This window comes from Malaya genurostris, chromosome 1 (assembly GCF_030247185.1).
Source record: "Malaya genurostris strain Urasoe2022 chromosome 1, Malgen_1.1, whole genome shotgun sequence".
NCBI lineage: Eukaryota > Metazoa > Arthropoda > Insecta > Diptera > Culicidae > Malaya > Malaya genurostris.
In genome coordinates, this window is record NC_080570.1 from 77,112,610 (window position 1) to 77,139,940 (window position 27,331).

The window sequence follows — 27,331 nt, forward strand, 5'->3', positions numbered from 1 at the left end:
TATTTACTCTTCGCTTGATTTCGTGCTTTACTTGAAACCACGTGATCAACTTAATTCAACAATCACAATGCAAACCCACTTGATTTTTTGTAAATACTATGTACATAGGGTGATCGTACCTGTAATCACCGCCGCTCAACCATTGTTTGGTTTAATCGATTTAATTTTCGTGTCACTATAATAGTTATGCATTTTATTCGCACCAGTTTTACACACTTCATTATATTTGCACTAATCTCAATTATCAGCTCCCCCAGAGTTGATCACCGACTCGAAATGATCCTAGTTTTAAGTTACTAGGAAATGCCCTCGGTATCGTAGATCTAACGCAATGTGACTTATTAAATATATTATTGAATAAAGAAAGCTTTTTTTAATTGCAACCAAAATATCATCTTATCGTAATTTCCGCAACTAAACGTTCAAAACTGCAAAGAATTTCCTTTCGTTGTTTTTGGCATACATTACAGTGTTCACAGTTACAGTCTGTGTCAGAAAAAAAGAGTGCATGTTTTGTGATCATTTAATGGTGTGAAATTTATTTCCATCTCCCTTACGAGTCATTATCGAACCGATTCTGAATGACGGAGAAAACTTAAATTATACTAGTCGTATTCCATTGTAAATATATCAAAAAGAATCATTGTGATTTTTTCAATTGACTGCTAAATTGATAAAAAAACCTAAACAATAAAATTGGTTATTCGAGTTGTTAAAATAATCGTGCAAGAGAAAATTTTATCGTTGACGAATTCATCATCGTGGATCCTTGAAGGCGGTTTGGAAGTTGTTCGAGAGAGATCATGAAAAAGATAAAATATGATCATGTAAAGGATAAAGCTAAGCTGAATGTGGAAAGTAACATTACGACAAAGGACAATGGACAGTAGGGTGAGACAAAATATTGATATCAGCTCCACCAAACTTTTCTTGTTCCTTTTGGGTCCCATAAGCACCATGCAAAACTTTAGCTCAATCGGAAAAGCTATATTTTTGCGCCCTAGGTTTAAAGTTTGTATGGAGTACGGAGTAATTCACTTTTTACAAAAAAAATCGACTGGAGATCAACACTAAAAATCAGTGCATTTATTATTTTCATAGGAAATTTATCGAGGAAGAAAAACTTCGAAGACGGCAAAACAATTCGACATTTGTAGAAAAAGTTTTTAAAGTAAAACCGTCACAAGGTCCGAACAATGGCTTATTCCATAATATATCTAGCACCACTGCTGCTAGTGAAGGTAATATGATTTTGCTTTCTTTTATCATGTTAGAACGGTTAATTTAAGTTGTTCGATGTCTTCACAAAGCTTTCTCAGCTTATTATGAAGATTTTGTTAAAGTGACAAGCCATGTTCCAAAACTAACTGTAAAGACACAAGAAAGTCTAACTTTTTTATTTGAAGAAACAGGTTTTTGGAATCTTCTACAATATTTTAGATAAACTTAAATCCAATAACTTTGACGAAGACATAAACTCTCTATCTCTTAAAGTTTAGAAGATATAGACGGTACTATTCTATGCAAACGAAAACATAATTTACATGGCTTTTTTGTGTTTTTACAATAAGGTTTGGAGTATGATTTGTCTCTTAAAAAGAATTTTCATATTCGGCTGACTAACTGTCGTGAATACATCAAACAACTTAGATCAACCGTTATAGCACATTAAAAGGAAATCACATTTTTTTTTATAAATTTTATAATTTTTTTTTAATTTTTTTTTAAATAACTATTTATTGGAATATGAGATAAAATTAAATTATTAGGATTTAAATTGGGTGTTCAGCCACAAGTGGTGACTTTTCAGCCCTATTATATATATGATTTGGTTATTACCATGAGGACATTATTTGCTTCCGCAATTCTGAGATTTTTGTGTAGGGAAAATTCAAAACCTACTCGTATTGTGTAATGGGGAAAAGGAACTTATATACTAACTTACTAACTAATACAGAGAGCGAATCGATTCAATTGAAGATTGCATCGATTTTTGTCGGAATTTGCTTATAATATTATGTGACATTACACCAAAGGTTCTATATTTGTGAGTCTGTGTAACTCATTTGTACTAAACCAGGGAGGACGCTTAAAAATCATTTTCAGAATTTTATTCTGAATCATTTGAAGCGTTTTCTTCCTGGTGGAACAACAACTTGACCAAATTAGTACTGCATAAAGCATGGCTGGTCTGAAAATTTGTTTATAAATTAACAACTTGTTTTTTAGACAGAGCTTAGAATTTCTGTTTATAAGAGGATATAAACATTTGATATATTTATTGCACTTTGCCTGGATTCCTTCAATGTGATCCTTGAAAGTGAGTTTTTTGTCATACGTTAAACCTAAGTATTTAGCTTGATCAGACCATGTCAATTCCAAGCCATTCAATTTGAGAATGTGATTATTGTTTGGTTTAAGAAAAGAAGCTCTTGGCTTATGAGGAAAGACAATTAATTGCATTTTTGCTGCATTTGGTTTAATTTTCCATTTTGACATATAATCACTGAAAATATTTAAACTTCTTTGTAGGCGACTGCAGATCACTCTTAGATTTCTACCTGTGGCTAACAGACTTGTGTCGTCACAGAATAGCGAATTCTGACAACCAACGGGTAGATTTGGAAGATCAGAAGTGAAAATATTATACAAGATTGGAGCTACGCTCGAACCCTGCGGAACACCGGTTCGTACGGGTAGCAATTCAGCAATTACTGTCACTATCAGCAGTCGTGCTAGATATATTAAGGAATGAGCCATTGTTTGGGCCTTGTGCCGGTTTTCCTTTAATAATTTTTTCTACCACTGTCGGATTGTTTTGCGGTCTTCTAAAGTTATCTTCTTCATCAAATTCTCTACAAAAACAACGCATGCACTGATGTTTAGAGCTCATTCGTTGATCTTCAGCCGATTTTTTTTGTAAAAAGTGAATTCCTCCATACTAAATCCCATACAAACTTTAAACCTCGAACGCGAAAATATAGTTATTCCGAACGAGCTAAAATTTTGCATGGTGCTTAGGGGACCCAAAAGTGAAACGAAAAGTTTGGTGGAGCGAAGAAATAAACCTTTTAATATTTTTTTCCATTTAACCTTGTCCCACCCTAATGGACAGTCTCCAGATGTCATCCCGATTGAAAATGTATGAGAGATTTTGAAAGCTCAACTCACGGGAAAACCTACGTATAGAATTGTTTTTTTTCTTGAACGCTTTTGGGGATTGTAAAATTTTTGTTCAGTAGCGTCCGTTTCGTTCACGTTACGAGCTACAGTTTTTGGATATTTAATCCTATTCATACATTTGGTTTCTTTTTGCAATAAATATAAGATAAATAATATACTGCTTTAATTTAATATGTTCTAACAATGAGTATAACTCGAACATAATGAGCAAATCGCATAAAATATACAATGATATATAGACGTAACATTCGTGTTTACAAAATAAACTGCGGTCACTTTTTTTGATACACCTAAATTACTACTCAAAGTATGGTAGTTTTCTAGTGTCATGCAGTAAAGTCGAAATGGTGTTAAAATATCAACATAAATACAAAATGGTATGGAGTTTTACATTACTTTCATTTAGGAAAATGTTTTCTAATAGAAAAATAAAGTAAGGTTTTCAAATATTTTTTTTTTTGCTTTAGAGATCTAACTTCAATAAACATATTAAATTAGATTTTTAAATTTCTGTTTTCCCGATCAAATTCTTAAATCTGTTAAGAATACAACTTTGTGATATTCATGTACCCCCGGTTTCTTTACATTGAATTGTGGCAAATAAGTGTAACTTCTGAAATCCGCGTAAAAAATCGCGTAATTTTGAAAATCCATGTAAAAACCGTGTAACTGGAAATTCTCGGTTATGAAAAGCATAAGTTCGGAAATCAGCGTAGAAAAATACGCGTAACCTTGGAAATCCACGTAAAAAAATGTAACTTAGGAAATTTGCAAAATTTCGACGATCCGCATAAAAATCCGTGTAACTTCGTAAAGCCGAGTAAGTTCGAAATTCCGCATAAAACGAAAGCTTCCAACATTGCAGAAAAGCCAAAAATGTTCTAGATGGCTTTTTATCACTATTCGACAAAGTTATAACTGAAAGAATTTTTGAAGATACTCGCTAATGTTCGCTATATTTTTCTCGCTAAGGATGAAAAAATCGAACGAGCTGTATTTCTGCAAATCAATTGTTAAATTCTAAAACTAATTTGAAGCCGGTTTAAACTCCTTGGATGATTGCAAATCAGCTTAAAATTTTGTTTCCTGTGTAGGCTAATGAATCAACCATGATTTAAGTTTCTATTAGAGCGAAACAAAACTTCTTGAGGAAATAAATTTTCGAAGGTTAATTATGTATGCTGTAAAAGTCAATTAAACGAATCGATAGGAACCTAGCTACAATGTGTATAAAAATCATTTCTCATCCAGCATACGTTTGTATCGGTAATTACAATTAATTTGCATTAGTTTCTTTGTCAGATAGTACCATTTGCAGCGGTACATGCATACAATAGAATGGAAAACGTATATCATTGTTTGCTCACTTTCAAATTCATTCCAAGGCTGAAACAAATGCACATATTGCACAAATTATTTTCCAACGAAAGGATTCACCCCATTCGAATGTGTAAGTCAGTTTCTCTTCGTACATGTTTTGTTTCCACATGTGTCGAGTATTGAAGCTGCCCTGAGTGCATCCGAGATATGAGAGGATGTAAGTAGGTGAGCTGTGAATATACCGACTAAAAAGGATTTATAAATGACGGTAATGATGGCGACGGCAACAGTGCCGCCGAGCAGTGCACACTTTGACACGCCACAATCAACGTTTATTTAACAGAAGCACTTGGAAAAGCAGGCCGGAAAATGCAAACAGTGCCTGAAGTATCATGATTTGGAAATAATGGAATGGCAACAAGTTCAACATTATCCATTTCTATCCTATCGGGGTTGAATCGGTCGAGTGCTGGAGTAACGACACTGGCCATGTGGTAGAGGGCATAATTTCGGGACATTTTCACGCTCGATTTGAGTCAACGAATGCTTGGAAATATAGACTTCGATAACAGTGAGTTAGCTGTATAATAAGGTTATAACGCAATTGAAGTGATTTTCAAAATTAGACAGTTCAAATCGAATAAACTTGTTAAACTCGTAGAAACAATCCGATCCAAGTAAGTTATAGAGGATAATTAATGATATCATCATCGAGAGTGCTGGTATCGTTTTCGATAATGAAAAAAAAAGTAAGTAGAGCAACATGAAAAGTATTTTTCCATGTGCAGTTACCAGAATATTAAATATGTGTTTGTGCATTCAAATTCGCTCTATTTTAGTGATTCAATGTTATTGCCAATGTGTCAAGAGTTTTGACTAAACCGACTAGAATGGCCTGATCAGCTTCAAATAATTCAGACAATATCACGCTGAAAATCGTTTTACTTTTCGGGATCGATACACTTTTTTATATAAAATGCAGAAATCGGAATTTCTTTACTTTCTTAAATAAAGACAGAATAAATAGAATTTGAGTTAATTTTATAATTTGTACAGTACCAATAATCAACGGATGGGGACTGTTTGAATAGCCATCAGCAGTTATGCGATAATGATAAATTTAAAATATTTTATGTTTATATGCTTTGTTCGTTTCTCTGACTTAATAGTACGTTTGAGTTTGTTAATTCATCAAATGGAAAATGATCGATAGAATAATATCACGTGAACGGAGTTGACACTTGTTTCTAGTCTTGTCTAGTGCGAGTATAAAATAAAGTAACCATAACAGGACAATTGTAAATTTCATCACATTTAATGTAGTAAAACCATTCAACCTATGCCCATATTCGGTAGCAGATACCGTTTTGTCGTCATTTATCCTAACCAGCCGCCCCCTATCATTTATAATGTCATCGCCGGTATAGAGAAATGATTGATGACTTTTCTATTCCAATTTTCCACACCATTTCTCTCAGATGCCAGTGTTCCAAATTAATAATTCATGCATCGTTCGGGATCCATTCGATGTTTGGAATATTAGCTAGTTTTTACAGCAGCTGACATTTGTCTTTTCATACAACGTACAGCTAACAATGTTACCCTGCCATGGTAGACTCTGATCTGAGAGAACATTCGGTGTTTGATATGTTTTGTGTGTTGAGTTTCAAACGTGTGCTGTTAAAAACCTATACGTTGCGAACAAAACAAAAAACTGTGTGTTAACTGTCTGCCAATAGAAACATGTACAATAGCTACAACATATACAAGGGAAAAGTGGACAACATCGACGTAAACTGAATCTGATTATCCTACCTCCAGCATCCGATGATCTCTGTGATATTCCGCGCTTCATTTCGTGTTTGCCCATAACCTTTGTACTATCCGAAGTAGACCGGCCGGCGGTTGGTGTGTTCGAAGATGCGTGCGAGGCGGATGTTGATTGTGACGGATGTCCGGATTGCTGCTGTGGTGTCGGCTGGTATTGTTGCAGATGTTGGCTGTGGCGACGTTGCTGTTGCTGATGCGATGAGTTCAGTTGAGCACTTGGTTCGGTTGGATGCCTTATCTTTGGACGAAACCCTTTGTTAGGGTATGACGGGTACTATCGCCCAGCAATACGAATCCAGTCACGGCTCAGATCATTGTTGTTGTACCAGATACCTGGTTGATAAATAATAAGAAATTAAGCCATTAAAATGGATTCTTATATAGGTAACTAATTGTAAACAAAAAAAGTTCACGGAAATCCCAAAAATAATTTCTAACAAGCTCCAGATTGTTAGTTTTGAGAAAATGTTCTTCACCGACGGGTCACGAATTGAAGAAACTACTGTTTTTGGTATTAATACTCAAACGCTCGAGTTGAGGTTTTCATCGAATTTGTCAAAAATCTTAACTTCTGAAAGAATTGATCGATCTTGATGCATTTGGTGTCAAAAAATCGTGTATTCTTTAATTTTATTCTGAGTTTATCGGTGTTGATATGGTTAAAAAACACCGGAGTTATTCCAGATCGCGTTGGCGTAAGTCGATTTTGCCATCTGGGGTTTTTGATACAAAAAACGTACTTAATCCACCTAACAGTGAGATGATACCTTTTTTATCAATCCGCATATGTTTTTGGCATGAATATTCTTCGATGTTTCAGTTTTCATGACATTATTCTAATGTCAGTCGTTTTAAATTGCCATTTGAGGTTTTAATCACTTATTACTGTGTAATGTCGAAACTGCAAATCGGGTCGAATTTAAATCTAAAAGTGTAACAATCGATTAAATATTCCATGATATATCAAAGTAATTTCCACTTTAGAGTTTAGAGCAATTTAAAGTACTTCCAGAGCCGGTATTCAGGAACCAGCATAACCCAAACCGATTCGTAAAGCCATATGACGAATAAATTGCAATATTTTTGAGTCCAACTTTAAAGCTTTTCGGGATTGTCATCCTCTATATCGCTTTGAATTTTAAAAATTCATCATCCTACATCCTAGAATCGGAAGTCAGAATTGGATAAAATTGGATTTATTTTAATTTGAACTTGTGTTTCTGAAATTCGATATGGATTTTTTTTTTGAGAAAACGTTTTAGCTTTGAGAAACGATTCGATGCTGGAACTGGAATTCGAAATTCGGTGTAGCCGAAGTCAGACAAGTTCACCTGAGTAGCTGTATAGTTTAATTTTGTTTCAAAATGTTTGAAAATCAATGTAGACATCTTTGAGGAATCGTAGTGCGAATTAAATTTTTGGTGCCTTCCGAAACGAAAACTAAATACAACTAAAAATTAAATAAGTTTATTTGGTTATCGACTATCCAAATCTGCTCACCCGATAAACCTGATTAATTTATGTGAAATAGACATTTTTATACTAATCACCCTGTATCTCCGAAACCGGAAGTTGGATCCTGGACTGAAAAACAAGATGTTTTATAGAATCTTAAATCATTTCATTTGAATCTTAGATCGGTTCAGCCATCTACGAGCAAAATGAGTTACACAGTTTTAATTTCGTTTCACAAAGCATCCTGTAGTTGCGGAACCAGAGGTCGGAACCAAACATAATTCAGGAACCTTGTTTGGGAGCATACGACTTTACATATGAAACTGAGTTTGTAGAAAACGGTTGAGTCATCTCCGAAAAAAATTGAGTGAAATTATTGGTCACACACGCATTTGCTGATTTCGACGAACTGATTCGAATGGTATATGGCTGTTATGTTCTTCCAGCATTTATTGCTGTAAGTAGTTTAAATCAATATAATTATGGAATTGCTTTCAATTCGAAAATGCTTCAATCATCTGGTTTACATATGGCATATTCGAACGATTATGTTGCTAAAAACGAACCGTGCTAAAATCGGTCCGAGACAAAATATCATGCTGTACACAATCTTTTGGGTACTTAGAAACAAATGTATGTAACAGTATAAAAAATGGTGTTATATGTTGCTCCCAAGCATTTCTTTGCCAGACAGCGCTCAAAACTTCTACTGCTGGAATAGGGGAAAAATTCGCTTACACAAAAATTTCGATATCTCCGTTAAAAATGGACGGATTTTCACAATCTATGGCTTGTTAGATAGGTATTACCGTGCGGAATCTAAGTCTAAAAATATATTCTGTTTTCAAGGTCAATTGTGACAGATACTGTCAAAAAACGGATTCACCGGTGAACAATTTTAAGTTGTTCTACGGTCTCAATGCAGTTTTACAATGTGTTTTGTTCATTTTTACATACAATTTGTTATCCTGAACACATTTTTATATCTGTTCAAAAAAGTTCCTTCGGGATTCTTGTTCCCGGTTCCAATACACTCAGGGAAGTTTTGCCACATGGTTAGATTATTCATATTAAAGCATTTTAGTCAATTTTATTCCAGGACTGATTCCATGTATATTCATAGTTTCCCCTATATATATAGAATTCGCTTAAACTTTAGAAAAATTTTCCGAGGCCCGGAGGGCCGAATGTCATATACCAATCGATTCAGCTCGACGAACTGAGCAAATGTTCGTGTGTGTGTATGTGTGTGTGTCTGTATGTGTGTTGTCAACTAAGAGGTCGAGATCTCAGAGATGGCTGGACCGATTTTGATCAAACTAGTCGCAAATGAAAGGTCTTTCCGTCACTCCAAACTCTATTGAATGGTTTCGAGATCGGATGTTTACTTTTTGAGTTATACGAGGTTTTATGTCAAAATTTTCAGTATCTGTCAAACTTGACCTTCAAAACAGAATAAGTTTCCAGACTTTGATTGCGCACGACAATAGCTATCCAACAAAGCCATAGATTGTTAAAATTCGCCTATTTTTAACGGAGATATCGACATTTTTTGTGTTAGCGACTTTTCCCCCTATTCCTGCTGTAGGAGTTTTGAGCTTTGTTTGACAAAGCAATGCTTGGGAGCAACGTGAAACACGATTTTTTCTATACTGTTACATACAATTGTTTCTAAGTACCAAAAAGACTGTGTACAGCATCCTTTTTCGTGACAATTTGCTTCGGACCGTTTTAGCACGGTTCATTATTGGCAACATAATCGTTCGAATATGACATACGTAAACCAGATGATGGCAGCATTTTCGAGTTGAAAGCTATTACATAATTATATTGGTTTAAACTACTTACAGCAATAAATGCTGGAAGAACATAACAGCCATATACCATTCGAATCAGTTCGTCGAAATCAGCAAATGCGTGTGTGACCAATAATTTCACTCAATTTTTTTCGGAGATGACTCAACCGTTTTCTACAAACTCAGTTTCATATGTAAAGTCGTATGCTCCCAAACAAGGTTCCTGAATTATGTTTGGTTCCGACCTCTGGTTACGCAACTACAGGATGCTTTGTGAAACGAAATTAAAACTGTGTAACTCATTTTTCTCGTAGATGGCTGACCCGATCAAAGATTGAAATGAATTCTAAGATTCAAATAAAAGTTTTCGCTTTTTAGTCAGATCCAACTTCCGGTTGATTAGTATAACAATGTCCATTTCACATAAATTAATCAGGTTTATCGGGTTTGCAGATTTGTTTCTCAAAGCTCAATCATTTTCTCAAAAAAGGCCAAAACGAATTTCGTGAACAATAATTCGAATTATTATATACTTATGGTCCCATACAAAATTGGTGAATTATACCGATTCCGGCTTCCGATTCTGGAATTACAGGGTGATGTGTTTTTTGAATTCAAATCGATATAGAAGTTAGACTCAAAACTATTGCAATTTGTTCGTCATATTAATTTACGGTCGTATGAAACGTTTTGGGTTATGCTGGTCCCTGAATACCGGCTTACTACTTACTTCTACATCTCAAGGAATGTTCAATCGATTGTTACACGTTTAGATTCAAATTCGATCCGATTTGCACGTTACAGGGTAATAAGTGATGAAAATCTCAATTTGCCATGAGTATTAAACACTGAAGAATATTCATGCAAAAAAAAACATATACGAATTGTTTAAAAAAGGTATCATCTCACTGTTAGGTGGATTAAACAAGTTTTTTTTGGATCAAATACCTCAGATGGCAAAATCGACTTACCCAAACGCGATCTGGAATAACTGGTGTTTTTGAACCATATCAACACCGATAAACACAGAATAAAATTTAAGAATACACGGTTTTTTGACACCAAATGCATCAAGATCGGTTTATTCTTTCAAAAGTTATAAGTTTCTGAAAAAGAAAAATTCGATGAAAATATCCACCTGAGCGTTTGAGTGTTAAGGTGAAATGTAGCGGAATGCGAAAATCGCGTTTTTGATCAATTATTAAAAAACTAGACCGATTTTCGACACTTAAGTTTTCGAAATCAAATTTATCATAATCAAGTATTCTTAGAATTTTGAAATTTTGCTTTGCCAAGCCGTAATTGGTTTTTGAAATGTATAAACGGTAACTGTTCCGTTCCACGGGGATGATTTTAGAACTAAAAAGTAGTGTTTGTATCAGAATTTCACAAATAATCTGAAAATGCAACTCAAAATTATAAAATATTAGCTAATATAACCGAAATTTGAAAAAGTTTACATAAACTTTTCCGCATTTTTTTATTGCTTGCGCGCTGCTGTTTCGTATTGAGGTGGTGTGAGAAATGCACGGTGGGCACGGTGGCATTATATCGTGAGCTAAAATTGCATATAAAATAATGACGCGAGTTTATGCAGCAGTGAGTTTTGTGTTGAAATAAAAACGAGTTGAATACAGTAAAATGGGTATTGTAAGAAATCGTTTATTTTCTAAGTAACTGTCATTTATAATGCTAATAATGTCCAATTCTGTTGAGTTCAATGCATTGATTGCTGAAGCAATAAAGACTGGCTGTGTGATATCGTATAACAGGTATTATTTCAGATTGAAGAAATTTTTATAGCAAAACTATAACTTCATCATTGACAAGCTACTGAATGAAATACAAACCAAGCATTATCGTGATACAAAAACAATGTGATAAACATTGAAAAACAGCAGGCATATACATGGTTAGCAAGTTGGTCAATACATATACTTATAACATCATGTTAGTCATTCATAATTACTCGTAATTCATAGCTCTAGTGTAAGAGTAATCACTAACAATAACGATTAAATAAGCATATATTCAAAGTGTGAAGGATTCAAAAATCCATTACGTCCAGTCTTATTTACAAGCCAACATAACGAGAGGTAAGCCCACTGCGCTCAATCACTGAAAAAAGTTCTGGTTTCTATGAGTCGGTTTTTCTTGGTATGCTTTGTGCGACGGTTCGTTCAACTGAAGCGGATAAAATTTTGCGCGCATTTTAGGACGCTACATTTCACCTTAATAACAAAAATTTATCCGTCTCCCTTAAGGGCGGGTAGGGTCTAACACTTTTGAAAAATCATTTATTATTTTCTTTATATTTTCTTATAGTAAAAAATTGGAAGAATTTTCTGTGAAATTTTCAAGCCTATTGGAACGAAACTCTGGAAGTTATGGACCTTTATCTATGGCTATTTCAATCTACGAAGAAGCAAGAGCTCGGCACACAGCCCCAAGATTTCTACTTCGATTGACTTCAAAACTTGACAAAACATTCTTGAAATGTTTCATTATAATAAATTATAAAAAATATATTGTTTTGAAAAAGTTAGACCCTACGGGTGCCCAGGAGTAATAAATGTTTCCATTGATTTCATAGACAAAAACCTTTAAACGCGTTTTCCTCGAAAGCAGGTTTTGAAAGTCCGTGTCCATCGTCATTCAAAAACTACTGCACCAATTTTTTTCAAATTTTCCACACACTTTCTACATATAAAAACCAGACCCCAACGTTTTCTTTTTCGTTGTTTGTTACTTTGGGAAGGTTTAACAGCTACAAAATGGCGGATTTTCTCGTAAAAAATCGTAGTTTTTACTTTAAACATCCACCAAGAATAAAAAAAATAAAAAAATCAAACAGAAACGTTTGGGTCTACTCTAACTATGCAGCGTTCATTTGTTAGTCTGCGCTGAGATACAGTGGAGACCGCAAATCATGATTTTTAAGAACCAGTCGGTGTTGAACAGTCGTTCGCACCGCACGCGTATAGCTCTTGGCTCCTGGAATTTTTTTTCTGGCTACCTAGAGTTTCATTGATTCAAGGCTTCAGTCTTTTTCAAGGCTACCTGAATCACTAACTAAGTGACTAAGTGATACAAAGAGTGATATTAGAGTGACTAAGTGATACAAAGAGTGATATTAGAGTGACTAAGAAATTAATCAGCCTTTTTTAAGGCTAGCTAGGAGTCTAATCGAAGACTAATTTAGCCTAGTTAATTTAATTTAAAATTTCATTAATTTCAAAAATGCCTGCGTCCAACCGGAAAGGCAACAAGCCTAAGGCTAAAAATAATTCAATACGGAATAAATCACAATCCGTTATTCAACATTTTTCTAATAACATTCACGATCTTATAGAATCTGAATGTAAAAATAAAAGACAACGGACGGATTTCCCTTCCGTTGATCCTATGCCGTCTAACAATATTTACGAGATTCTACCTGAATCCGATTGTAGCGACATAGAAGAAAATTCTTCAAAAATTCCCAAAATGGACGCTTGTAGTTCTGGGAAGAAACATCAATCTATGCCACCAGTGACGGTGATGATTTCCGACTTCAAAGCATTCCGTACTGAGCTTTCTACTTTTCTCCCGGAAGTAAAAGTCTCATTTCAAATCGGACGAAGAGGAGAATGTCGAGTCTTGGTGGATGGATTGGAAGATTACGAACGTCTTATTCGATATTTGTCCGAAAAACTTCATAAATTTTATTCATATGATATAAAATCAGACAGACCCTTCAAGGCTGTCTTGAAAGGATTATCAAATGATCAAAGTATTGATGAAATTAAAAATGAACTAAAAGAATTGCTTGGTTTTGCCCCTTCCCAAGTAATACTTATGAAAAAAAGAGCGAATGGTACTTCTAAACCACGCTCTGGAATTTCCCATGAACTTTACCTAATACACTTCAATCGAAGTGATGTAAACAATTTGAAAACTTTAGAAAAAGTACGTTTCATTTCCCACATTAAAATTCATTGGGAACATTATAAACGGCATAATCGTATTGCTAACTTAACGCAATGTCGTCGTTGCCAAGGCTTCGGTCATGGAACCAAAAATTGTCATATGGATATACGGTGTTTGAATTGTGGTAAATCGCATTCGAAAGACGTTTGTCCAATGAATGAAACCACTGATAAATTTTCATGTTCAAATTGCAATGGAAATCATAAATCCAATTATTTGAAATGTCCTGTCAGGGAAAAAATTTTAAACGCTCGTTCGCTTAGACAACAAGTCAAATCAACGACCTTAAATTTACAGAATATACCTGAAAATTCTTCTAAGGCACCTGCCAATTCGTCTTCTAACGAAAACAATTTATTGACAGGTAGATCGACCTCGTCATCATCTTCTTCTAATGTCAGTTATGCTGGTATATTAGGTAGAAATCTATCTCCTATTTCTTCTAATGTAAATAATCAAAACACAGGACCGCCTTGCAGTTCTTCTTCTAACGAAAACAATTTATTAATAGGTAGACCGGCCAAATCATCTTCTTCTAATGGCAGTCTACCTACAAATATTCCTTCAATGCCATTCGCTTCTTTAAATGAAGTCGATTTAGGCGATATAACTGAAAATAAAATGATCTACCTACAAGATCAACTTTTTCAAATGATCATCCAAATGAATTCGACTTCATCACTTTTTGAAGCATTTCAAATCGGATGGAAATTTGCAAATAATATTATAATGAATTTAAAATTTAACAGTGATGTTAAATAATTATTTGAATATTTTAAATTGGAATGCTCGATCTTTGAAATCGAGTGAAGATGAATTTTATAATTTTCTCAAAGTTCACAAAATTCATATTGCCATTGTGACAGAAACTTTTCTTAAACCAAATGTAAAATTGAAAAGTAATCCACATTATGTGGTTCATCGATTTGACAGGTTTACTGGAATTGGTGGTGGAGTTGCCATTTTTGTCCAACGGCAAATTAAACATCGAATTTTACCTTCTTTCAATACTAAAGTTATTGAAAGCTTGGGAATCGAAGTTGAAACCATTCATGGAATTTATTTCATCGCTGGAGCATATTTGCCATTCCAATGCACCGGCGAACAATTAAATTTCTTTAAAGGCGATTTGCAAAAACTTACAAGATATCGATCGAAATTTTTCGTAATAGGGGACTTAAATGCTAAGCATGTCCAGTGGAATTGTAGGCAAAATAACACTAATGGTAAAATACTTCATAATCAACTCTCAGCTGGTTACTTTACAGTTCTTCATCCCAGTAATCCTACTTGTTTCTCTTCCGTGAAAAACCCGTCTACAATTGATCTGGTTCTAACAGATCAAAGTCACATTTGTAGTGAACCGATTACTCATGCTGATTTTGACTCAGATCATCTTCCTGTAACATTCAGACTTTCCAACGAAGCTATAATTAATCCAATTAGTTCTATTTTCAACTATCATAGAGCTAATTGGTTGGATTACAGATCTCACATTGAAAATCATGTGGATCATGAAACTATTTTAGAAAATTCTGCGGACATCGACACAGCAATTGATAGTTTGAATCATTATATTATCGAAGCTAGAAATCTTTCAGTTCCCAAAGCTCAAACTAAATTAAATTCTCCTATCATCGATGACAATCTTCAACTGCTCATTCGGTTGAAGAATGTTCGTCGACGACAATATCAACGTTCTCGTGATCCTGCTATGAAAAACATAGTTAAGGATTTACAAAAAGAAATTAAACATAGATTTACTCTTTTGCGAAATGAAAATTTCGCTAAAGAAGTTGAACAAATTAAACCATATTCTAAACCTTTCTGGAAACTTTCTAAGGTTCTTAAGAAACCTCAGAAACCAATTCCTGCTCTCAAGGAAGGAAATCAAATACTTCTTACAAATGGTGAAAAAGCTCAAAAACTTGCTCAGCAGTTCGAGAGTGTCCACAATTTTAATTTAAACGTTGTGAGTCCTATTGAAAATGAAGTCTCACTGAAGTATGATCATATTTCAACCCAAGTGTTATTACCAAATGACATTCTTGAGACCAATTTTGATGAAATTAAATCAATTATTAGGAAACTCAAAAACATGAAGGCTCCTGGTAATGATGGAATTTTTAATATTCTTATTAAAAATCTTCCCGATGTTGCCTTGAGACTCCTGGTTAAAATTTTCAACAAGTGTTTTTCATTAGCTTACTTCCCAAAAAGATGGAAAAACGCTAAAGTAATTCCTATCCTAAAACCTGATAAAAACCCAGCAGAAACATCAAGTTATCGCCCAATTAGTTTACTTTCTTCTATCAGTAAACTTTTTGAAAAAATTATCTTGTTAAGAATGATGACTCATATAAATGAGAATTCAATTTTTTTACCAGAGCAGTTTGGATTTCGTCATGAACATTCAACTACTCATCAACTTGTCAGAGTAACGAACATGATAAAATCAAATAAATCTTCTGGGTTATCCACTGGAGTTGCTTTTCTAGACATAGAAAAAGCATTCGACAGTGTTTGGCACAAAGGTTTAATAGCAAAAATGTCTGATTTCCAGTTTCCTATTTATTTGATCAAAATGATTCAAAATTATTTAACTGATCGTACTCTTCAGGTTAGCTATCAGAATTGTAAATCTGAATTGCTACCCGTACGAGCCGGTGTTCCGCAGGGTTCGAGTGTAGCTCCAATCTTGTATAATATTTTCACTTCTGATCTTCCAAATCTACCCGTTGGTTGTCAGAAATCGCTATTCTGTGACGACACAAGTCTGTTAGCCACAGGTAGAAATCTAAGAGTGATCTGCAGTCGCCTACAAAGAAGTTTAAATATTTTCAGTGATTATCTGTCAAAATGGAAAATTAAACCAAATGCAGCAAAAACGCAATTAATTATCTTTCCTCATAAGCCAAGAGCTTCTTTTCTAAAACCAAACAATAATCACATTCTCAAATTGAATGGCTTGGAATTGACATGGTCTGATCAAGCTAAATACTTAGGTTTAACGTATGACAAAAAACTCACTTTCAAGGATCACATTGAAGGAATCCAGGCAAAGTGTAATAAATATATTAAATGTTTATATCCTCTTATAAACAGAAATTCTAAGCTCTGTCTAAAAAACAAATTGTTAATTTATAAACAAATTTTCAGACCAGCCATGCTTTATGCGGTACCAATTTGGTCAAGCTGTTGTTCCAGCAGGAAGAAAACGCTTCAAAGGATTCAGAATAAAATTCTGAAAATGATTCTGAAGCGTCCTCCCTGGTTTAGTACAAATGAGTTACACAGACTCACAAATATAGAACCATTAGATGTAATGTCACATAATATTATAAGCAAATTCCGACAAAAATCGATGCAATCTTCAATTGAATCGATTCGCTCTCTGTATTAGTTAGTAAGTTATTATATAAGTTCCTTTTCCCCATTACACAATACAAGTAGGTTTAGAATTTTCCCTACACAAAAATCTCAGAATTGCGGAAGCAAATGATGTCTTCATGGTAATAACCAAATCATATATATATAACAGGGCTGAAAAGTCACCACTTGTGGCTGAACACCCAATTTAAATCTTAATAATTTAATTTTAACTCATATTCCAATAAATAGTTATTAAAAAAAAAAAAAATGATTTTTAAGAAGCGTTCTCAAAAATACCTCTTCACCGACTTATTTATCAATATTTTTCCACGAAAAATTACAAAATGTTGTTCAAATGATGTTTTTTATCATGCAAAATTGAATTTATTTTGTTGAACGATAATTCTGGAAAAATTCACAAAAATGATGATTTTTTTTCATTTTCGATCGGGTACGGTTCGGTTTCGGGTTTAAGCCAGTTGACGTATGTGTGATTCTAAGTGTCAGTAGCACCAGCCATGCAATCGTTTTGTACGCTATGAAGCGGCTGAGAAGTCTGTTGAAACAGAAGATCAATTTCCACAAAACCAATGTAATACCAAGGCTTTGCTTCGCATTGAGCTCTTAGAAGCTAAACTTTGTGTTTATTGAAATAGTCACCCAATAGCCTCCCTGAATAAGAATAACATTTCATTGAGATTTCTCAACAGTCTCTCTCCTTTTTTGAACGCAGTTTTAAGCTAAATTAGAAGTTTGCATATAGATAAACACGCAAAACACGAATAAAGTTGATAAATTGAATTTCAAGATAACCAAAGTGTGAAATATGAACAATACTTGTTGGAAGTGCTCTTGTTATAAACATTATTAGATTAAAGAAAAATATTGTCAGTCTTAAGAATGCAAAAATGTACATGCGCATTAGGGTTAGTCGGGTTACGGGTAAGTCTTCAAATTGTTGGGAACATACTGAAATTGTATGTTTTTTGTTCGCCAAAATTATTCCTACCTGCAATGTTGTTCTGAGAAGTAGTGATGACAGATTTTTCACAGACTGTTTTTAGGTTAGGTTGTGCATCAACTAAAAACTATAGGGCCACATTGATCAAGTTCGAAGATTAAATGACTGCCACTTCTGGTTCCGGAGATGTAATGGTATAAGTAACGGACGGTTTTTTCACAGCTCAATTTTCTTAGAGTTGTCATTTCCAGTTTTGAAGATATAATAGTTTAAGTGGCGTAATCGACCACCTACATACTTTTTCGACTTTTTTTTTCTCGAAAATGGCTCAACGAATTTCGATAAACCTATGCTTATTTGAAAGCTAATAATGTCAATTAAATTTGGAATGGCTTTGCGGTTCAAGAGATGCAATGCTATATGTGACGTAACCGACAAATCCCAGTGTTTTAATGCATCAAATTTCTTAAAGGTGAAAGAACTGATAATCTCACACTAATGGTCGAGGATAGAATTTTAGAAATGTTTTCACGAGATATTTTAAATGGCAAGAGAAAGTTATTATCACATCATTAAATGGATTAAGGAGGTTTTTTCAACTTTTTCGGAGATGGTTGGACCGATTTCTGCTAACTTGGACTTGTTTGAAAGCTACTATAGCTGTAATAGTATAATGGACGTAACCGACAAAACGCGTTTTTTTTTTCTATCCACATCTTGTTTGTATTATTACGGATACTTTTAGTTTCGAAAATATTGTCGAATATGCAACATTTACGTTATGTCTTGCTTTTTAGAACCAACCGAAACAACCTGATTTTTTCATATCACCCTGTAAGTCGGAAAAAATTCAATGGCGTTTTATGAGAAATGGAGACCTATGGAGATATATTAACTTACGTTTGTAAAAATCTGTTCATCCATCTCCAAGAAAATCAAGCGTCTATATTTTCACAAACATACAAAGAGTCACACCCACATACATTTTGCTATTTCGACGAACTGATTCAAACGGTATGTGACAATCGACCTCGGTTTACAATTTGGGTTTCACAGTGATTGTATATCCTTTACATATGAGAAAATAGAAAATTAGAGTGGCTTTTTTAATGCAAACATAGCTCTGCAATGGACATGGACGTCACGGATTTTATTATGTGATATTTTTTATCTTTTTCTATTTTATTTATTTTGTTGCCAATGAATTCTACTATTTACTGTCACGTTACGTTGATAAGTACTCACCCAAATGATACAATGAAGAAGACTGCAAATAGACCTGTATTGTCGGGTGTTGTACTGACGTGACGTGACAGTGTGTAGTTGAATTCACTGGTAACAAACAAAGTGAAATTGGAGAAAGATTTTCTTGTCTGATACTGAGTACAATTCCTTGCGTTCGGAGAATTCTTCAAGCACAAAGGACTTGAAACGAACGACCCTATACGTAAGGAAGTCTTCAGCAGTTAAACTAGATTCAGTGACAAAACCATGTAATTTAGCATCTTTCGAAGAATACGTACGCAATTTTCTCGCTTAAAAAGTTCGCATGATGATATTTCATTGTTAAAAAGTGCTTCGCGAATTGCATATTTTTGGACTTCTCCCAAGTAGCCAATGTAATTTATCGAAATTTTAAGATGTTGTACAATTGTTTTAGAACTGTTATTTATGTTATATATGTTCAGAAAGATTTTTGAACATATCAAAATCTGTTTTGCAACTTATCACTTTTATGTTTCACAAAGTCAAAGCATTACATTCCTTTTGTGGTATTTGGCCTTTCTGTTTTAATAGACTTCGCAGCCGGTTATTAGCGTACAGAATCATTGCATGGCTAGTATTATGATCCTACTGACACTATGAATCCTTCGAAGTCAGGGCTCGAATATATGACAACTGGCTTGTAAGACCAGCGCCGTATGCATTGAACCGCCAACCTGGGCCAAGTTTCACAATACTACCGATAAAATCATTGTAGAATAATTTAGCTATAAATCTCTTGTGGAAGTGAAATATGTGAGCGAAATGATACTCTTCGCAAGGTAAAAAACGATAATCCGGATTGAGAACCATGCTGTAAAGAATATTTGTCTGTTGAATCGGCATAGTTTTCACCGCCTCATAAATTTTTGGGTCAGTTTGTGCAGTTATATTCATTTAAAAAAATAACAATAAATTCAATAGATGCAAATCAAAAAAAAGTTGTGCAGGATGTGGTTGAAATGAGCTCAAAACTTACAGACATGAGAACAGTATCATAAAAGTAGCAGAAATACAACATTACATACGCAATGAAAACAACTCAATCAGATAACTTGTATATGATTTGCTCTTTGCTGAAATAATGACCTGACCTGACATCACTTTTGAAAGATATTGAATATCTGTCGTTTGCTCGGCATTTCGTTCAAATATCCCCTTTTTACCCCGTTTTACTACAATATTTACTAGTCTATGTCTCTTTTATTCTCTTCCGTAACATAATAATCAACCCCAATGGAAGACCGCTCCAATCGATGACCATCATGCGGGCCACCCGCCGGGTCTTCGTAGCCTGGGGGTGTTTTCCGCGGACCCATACGGACCAAAGGATGCGGCCAGCATAAATATTTACCAACGTCATCTGGAAGACACACGCTATATTCAGTTCATCAACCACCGCGGATTGCCAGCTGTAGGCTGGATTCTCGAGAATAGACAATTTCAACACCAATATTACAGTTTTATGTTAGTCATTAACTGAAATTAGAAAAAGCCGGCATCTTAGAGCTTAAGCAGTGTGCCTAAAAAAATTATATTATATTGTTGAATAATAAAAAAAAGATATTGAACAAAGCTTCTTTCTTAAGTATATATTACTGCTTAAACAAATTGTTTGTGCAACACGGACTTGCCAAAATTAATATCTATAGTGCGTATCACAAACATAAGGTGGGAAAGATGAACGAATATACTGCATTGTATTTTAATTTAATTTGTAATTTTTCCTGAAATATTTACACTATCATGTTTCCTGTTATTTGTTATATAGATAGTATAAAAATTTGCGTTGTATAAACCCCTTTTTTATGCAACACACTGTTGCGATCAATGCAATATTGGAAAAAATAGAAAGAATTTTTTTCTGGATTTGTTAGGTCAATTAAAATAAATTTGACCGAAATGAACTGAAGATTTGTAAGAATGTGTTCGTTTGTGAATGTTCGTTGTCAATTTTTATTAACAAATAGATGAATGATCAAAACAATATTTAGAATTATCATTTATTTATTTGGGAGCAGGGAAAAGTCCGATGGAGATGAAATTTAGCAATCTCTCTCCAGCAGGCATAAAACCTCCTCATCAGTATCAACAGATTACAATGATCCAACAGATACATTTGGACTTAACACTAACAATTAGAACTAACAATCAAAACTAACAATTAAAACTAAATCTATAATCCTATAACTAGTTGATGACACCAAGCATTACATGGCAGTAATAGTGCTTTTTCTTAAAAAGGTGAGAGAGAAGAAATAAGTGGGTAGGCGAATGGAGTACCAGGGTTGGTGGAGGAGGTGGTAAAGGAGCGAGGACTAACGAGGATGTTAGAATCGGCATGTAGATCTAATTAGTGATTAAAAAGGTGGTGGAAGGAAAAGAAAACGACGATGTTAGAATCGGCATGTAGATCTAATTAGTGATCGAAGAAAGCATGGTGGAAGACAGAGAAAAAGAGGACAGAGAAAAGAGGTGTCCAATCATTTATTCATATTTAGAATGTTTTTCATAATTCATGTTCGAGAAATGAGTAGTTGTTTTGTAAACCAAATGTAAAACTAATTCATTAGAAATTATGTTTGTTTTGACTTTGCATCCATTCAATGTTTGTTTACATGACATAGTAACTTCCTTGAGTTTAACAATTATTTTTTGCCTTTCTCATATAGAAAGGCTTTACAATCACTGCAAAAACCGACTTTTGAACCGAGGCCCGGAGGGTGAAAATAATGTCACTCATTTTTCTCGGACATGACTTAACCGATATTCACAAACTTAAATTCAAATGAAACGTCTTATGGTCCCATACAAAGTTCCTGAATTTCATTTGGATCCGACTTCAGGTTCCGGAATAACAGGGTGATATGCACAAACAATGTGAAAATAATGTCACTCACTTTTCTCGGAGATGGTTGAATCGATTTTCACAAACTGAGATTCATATAAAAGGTCTTTTTTTCAATAACTTTTCACTGGAATATGAGTTAAAATTAAATTATTAAGATTTTAATTGGGTGTTCAGCCACAAGTGGTGACTTTTCAGCTATATTATATATATATATATATATATATATATATATATATATATATATATATATATATATATATATATATATATATATATATATATATATATATATATACATATATATATATATATATATATATATATATATATATATATATATATATATATATATATATATATATATATATATATATATATATATATATATATATATATATATATATATATATATATATATATATATATATATATATATATATATATATATATATATATGATTTGGTTATTACCATGAGGACATCATTTGCTTCCGCAATTTTGAGATTTTTGTGTAGGGAAAATTCTAAACCTACTAGTATTGTGTAATGGGGAAAAAGAACTTATATTCTTACTTACTAACTAATACAGAGAGCGAATCGATTCAATTGGAGATTGCATCGATTTTTGTCGGAATTTGCTTATAATATTATGTGACATTACATCTAATGGTTCTATATTTGTGAGTCTGTGTAACTCATTTGTACTAAACCAGTGAGGACGCTTCAAAATCATTTTCAGAATTTTATTCTGAATCCTTTGAAGCGTTTTCTTCCTGGTGGAACAACAACTTGACCAAATTGGTACTGCATAAAGCATGGCTGGTCTGAAAATTTGTTTATAAATTAACAATTTGTTTTTTAGACAAAGCTTAGAATTTCTGTTTATAAGAGGATATAAACATTTAATATATTTATTACACTTTGCCTGGATTCCTTCAATGCGATCCTTGAAAGTGAGTTTTTTGTCATACGTTAAACCTAAGTATTTAGCTTGATCAGACCATGTCAATTCCAAACCATTCAATTTGAGAATGCGATTATTGTTTGGTTTAAGAAAAGAAGCTCTTGGCTTATGAGGAAAGATAATTAATTACGTTTTTGCTGCATTTGGTTTAATTTTCCATTTTGACAGATAATCACTGAAAATATTGAAACTTCTTTGTAGGCGACTGCAGATCACTCTTAGATTCCTACCTGTGGCTAACAGACTTGTGTCGTTACAGAATAGCGATTTCTGGCAATCAACGGGTAGATTTGGAAGATCAGAAGTGAAAATATTATACAAGATTGGAGATACGCTCGAACCCTGCGGAACACCTGCTCGTACGGGTAGCAATTCAGATTTACAATTCTGATAGCTAACCTGAAGAGTACGATCAATTAAATAATTTTGAATCATTTTGATCAAATAAATAGGAAACTGGAAATCAGACATTTTTGCTATTAAACATTTGTGCCAAACACTGTCGAATGCTTTTTCTATGTCTAGAAGAAGAAGTGGATAACCCAGAAGATTTATTTCCTTTAACTTGTTTGTAACTCTTACAAGTTGATGAGTAGTTGAATGTTCATGACGATATTCAAATTGCTCTGGTAAAAAACTCTCTGATATGAATACTGGTTCTCAAAGTCAACGCTATTTTTTATGATGGCGTTGTTGTCAACAACATGTTAAGCTACGTGAATACCTACCTTAGATGGAAACCCATATTTTACGAAAAATCCAGGAGATGTAACAAGGATTTTATTTCGATTGATCAAAAAGCATCATATAGTACAAGCTTTGTAATGTTTGTGAAAATAAAAATTATTGCAATTTGTAGAAAAACTGCAAAATTTTGTTCTGTTTACTTTGTCTTATTTATTTCAATAAAGTAATCGATTGCCATTCTACCAGTCATAATTTTTGAAAGACAAACAAATATTGATGCAGAAAACATGTTTTTCCTGAACTTGTGACCGAACCATAGTTTTACTAATTTCTCACAATCATTCATTTTGAAAACAGACAGGAGCTAGTTGCAGTATCATGGAAATCCATGTAAGCGAAATTTCTCTGGGTATCCTTTTTAGAATTTCAATATGACAAATGCATTAGCTACAGCATGCGAATTATAGATCACGGTAGATTTAAACTGGTAGTCGTCCTTCCAAGCTATCAGTAACGCAATAACTCTATCGATATTCACTTATTATCCATTAACCGAGATCTCTCCAGAGAAATTTTCGAGGTAAATCTGTTAGAATCTTCAATCGATTGCCCTTAATTGCTACGGAAACTGAATGTACATCATTTTATGGGTCAGTATATGCCGAAACACGTTTACGATAGGCACATCAGCTAAGACATTGCACTTTGGTGCAAGCTGCGAGTTCTGCAAGTATCGGAAACTTTATATCTGATTAGCATTTTACGTTAAGCTGCTGGATATCAAAACAGTTCAACATATACTGTTATGCACTGAGTCTAAGTCTAAACATAATGTATATATGAATCTAGATATTCATTCTCGTAATCTTTGATCTCATCAATTCCCCAAAATTCAATCCACTCGCAGTGCCAGCGTCTGCAACGAACCTTTGTCCAGAACATGTTGTCTATTCAATCGATGTTCTTATGTATAAGATAAGTTTGATTCGAAACTCAATTTAAAGCAGATTTCTCAACTCCAGTTTTCAAGTGCTAGACTCAGTTATAGGGTTAGTTTTAATACTTAGTATCAAGCTTACGATAACTGTTGAGCTATATCTGTTGAATTATTGTAATCAGTTGATTAAACACACACACACACACACACACACACACACACACACACACACACACATCCCCCGAAGTATTGAACTTAGCTTAGTTCCGGGGGGATCAAGGCAAGATGTCCAAGGTGTTTTAGTGGGTAAGGTTCAGCCAGTCCCAGTCGCTGGTTCACAATAGCGGTAGCTTGACAACTACTGAGCGCGTGAACTGGGAAAGTACATAAGTAGGTATTTCACTTTGTAAAAAACACACACACACACACACACACACACACACAGAAAGGCAGAAGGATGTAGCATCTAGCGATACGTAGCAAATGTCACTTATTCAGTTTTAACCCTCTAATTATTGCCGACAATCACCTGAACGACGGATCCCTCAGGGTAGATTCTCGGTAACTCAATGCATAATTACCACAGGTAATGAAATTATCATAGTTTTAAGCAATTATTTAATAAAAACTAGAAAGTGACCTCGACATATTAGAGCTTAAGCAGAGCGCCTTAAAAGTGTATTATTAAATATAGGGGATTCCGGTTTCAGCAGGCGTATCCTTGCTCTCAAATAAATAAAACGATAAATATATTGAACAAATTGTAAAAAACGTTCGTCACGGATAAAGCAAATACATAATTTAAAACTTGCCAGTTCCTGAACGTAGGCACTGGATGCTAAGTTTAACATAATCCCGATTTGCATCAAATTTACCTAGATTCTTTGCTTATTTCGTCAAAAAACACAACTGTACAAGTTTTTTTATCCAAATCAAACTATTTATAAGTTATTTTAATCAGTTTATAGCAAGACGTTTAAAAAATAAACTGATAAACACATTTTCATGTTCACATTCATTGTCAAAACTAAATGCTACAAAATAAAAAAATTTCAAAAAAAAACACGATTAGGCAACATCCATACACCACGCGGTTCTCCGTGTATCAACAATTTTAATCGTATCTTCAATAAGTGCACCTGCAATTGTAAGGAACCGACAACGATTTCCATTCTCTAAGAGAGGACTTTCCACCCTCGAGCAAATGAAGAGCGCAAACAAGTGCAATAAAAACTGGAACTTTTTTTGTTGTTTTTCTTTAGCGAACTGCTAATGGGCACGAGACAATGCACAGACTCAATATGTCATTGCCGTTTCCCAGTCCTCCAACATTGGCATCGTCGGCCCAGACATTCGTCTCCGGAAATGATACTGAGCACGATGTGGTGACGAGATTTGCTCGCATGAGAGTTTTAACCACACTTTCATGATGCGGCGCTTTAGATCGTGGAAAATGCTTCGAGAGAGTAAAGGACGACAGAGCGAGCGAATGAGAGAAAGTTGAGCTGTCTGGCAAGTTGGATGTCAAAGTCGTCGGATCGAAAGAAAATTGCAACACCTTATCTGGACGTTTTCTGCAACATCATTGCATTTATGCGATAAAGCTCTATAACTTAATAAAACTTTATTATGCTTATGCGATAAAATGCTACTATAGCAATCCATCTGCGAATAAAGATAATTCTTTTTTTTTAATCTTCAATCGAGCACATGATGGTAACGACTGTCCTTGAATGCTGACATTTTTGAAATAGATTAATGTTTCATTATGGTGATGAATAACTTACTGATCATTATGGCAAATACTGTATAGTAAAATCCTTCTTTTTACGTCTCGAGATTGTGTTTACCTGAAACAAAATTCACACACTCGCGAGGCCACTATTTAGTAGGTACAATACAAGAGTTCTACGGATTTTCCTATAACTTTGAATGCCTGTCTTCACGCGTTACTATTTTCTGCCAATGCAGCAATTTCCCCATCAAGATGCGACTGGCTTTCGAACGATGCTAAGAAATATGAAACGAAAAATCCTATCGATAATAAGCATTCACATTCACCGTACCAAACTGTTTCGCTTTTTGAAAACCAACGAAATTATATCAACCCGAAACAATCGCGGATTTTGTCAAGACTACACCCGTTTTTTTTTTGTAAAAATGTTGTCTTTCCTGTTCGGAATAAAAGCAGACTTTACCAAATGGATTTTATGATCCTTTGTGTAGCACAGAGAGGTTTGGGCGAGGTTACCGTGTAATCTCCGTGACTGTACAAACTCAACTGAAAATTGATGCTGTGGAAAGCCGAGATTTTTCATTTTCAGGATAACGGAGAGTAAGGCTTTTCTCGCCACATTTTATTTGGGGATTGACTTGCTACATCTTCTCTCTCTTCGCACATTTCATGAACTTTCAGGCTGTTGATGGCTCTCTCTGACGATGAGTTTGGTGTTATTCTAATCATAGTAGGTACGAATGAACCTGTAAAGGCACGATGCGACTTAGCAGTGGAAATTATCCAAAACTGAAAACTAGAGAGACTTCATAAGTCTGATATCGTCTGCAAAAACTGACCGCTTCTGTTTTAGTTTTAAAAATGGTTTTAGCATTAATCTGTTCATACTGAAATATGTAATTTAAGTTTAATTCGCAATTCATTTAGTATGTTAAAACAATTTACAGTACATTAACATAAAAGAAAATTAACGTGATAGATATTGCTCATCGTAACCTGTCTTATAACA

The 27,331-nt window shown here is 34.1% G+C and overlaps 1 protein-coding gene across 4 annotated transcripts in view; it reads right to left on the bottom strand.

Annotated features, from left to right (window-relative positions):
• The window catches only part of LOC131440512 (uncharacterized), a 134,370-nt gene extending 107,516 nt beyond the window's left edge, over nucleotides 1–26,854 (bottom strand). Inside the window, exons 1-2 of one of the 4 annotated variants that reach the window (XM_058611850.1) lie at nucleotides 26,375–26,854; nucleotides 6,319–6,666 (exon numbers count right to left, since the gene is read on the bottom strand). In XM_058611850.1, the coding sequence (XP_058467833.1) occupies nucleotides 6,319–6,373 (55 nt within the window). In that variant the 5' untranslated portion in view covers nucleotides 6,374–6,666; nucleotides 26,375–26,854. The remainder of the gene's footprint in view (nucleotides 1–6,318; nucleotides 6,667–26,374) is intronic. The other 3 variants (XM_058611851.1, XM_058611853.1, XM_058611852.1) reach the window with 3 other exon arrangements.
• Between the last annotated feature and the right edge of the window lie 477 nt (nucleotides 26,855–27,331).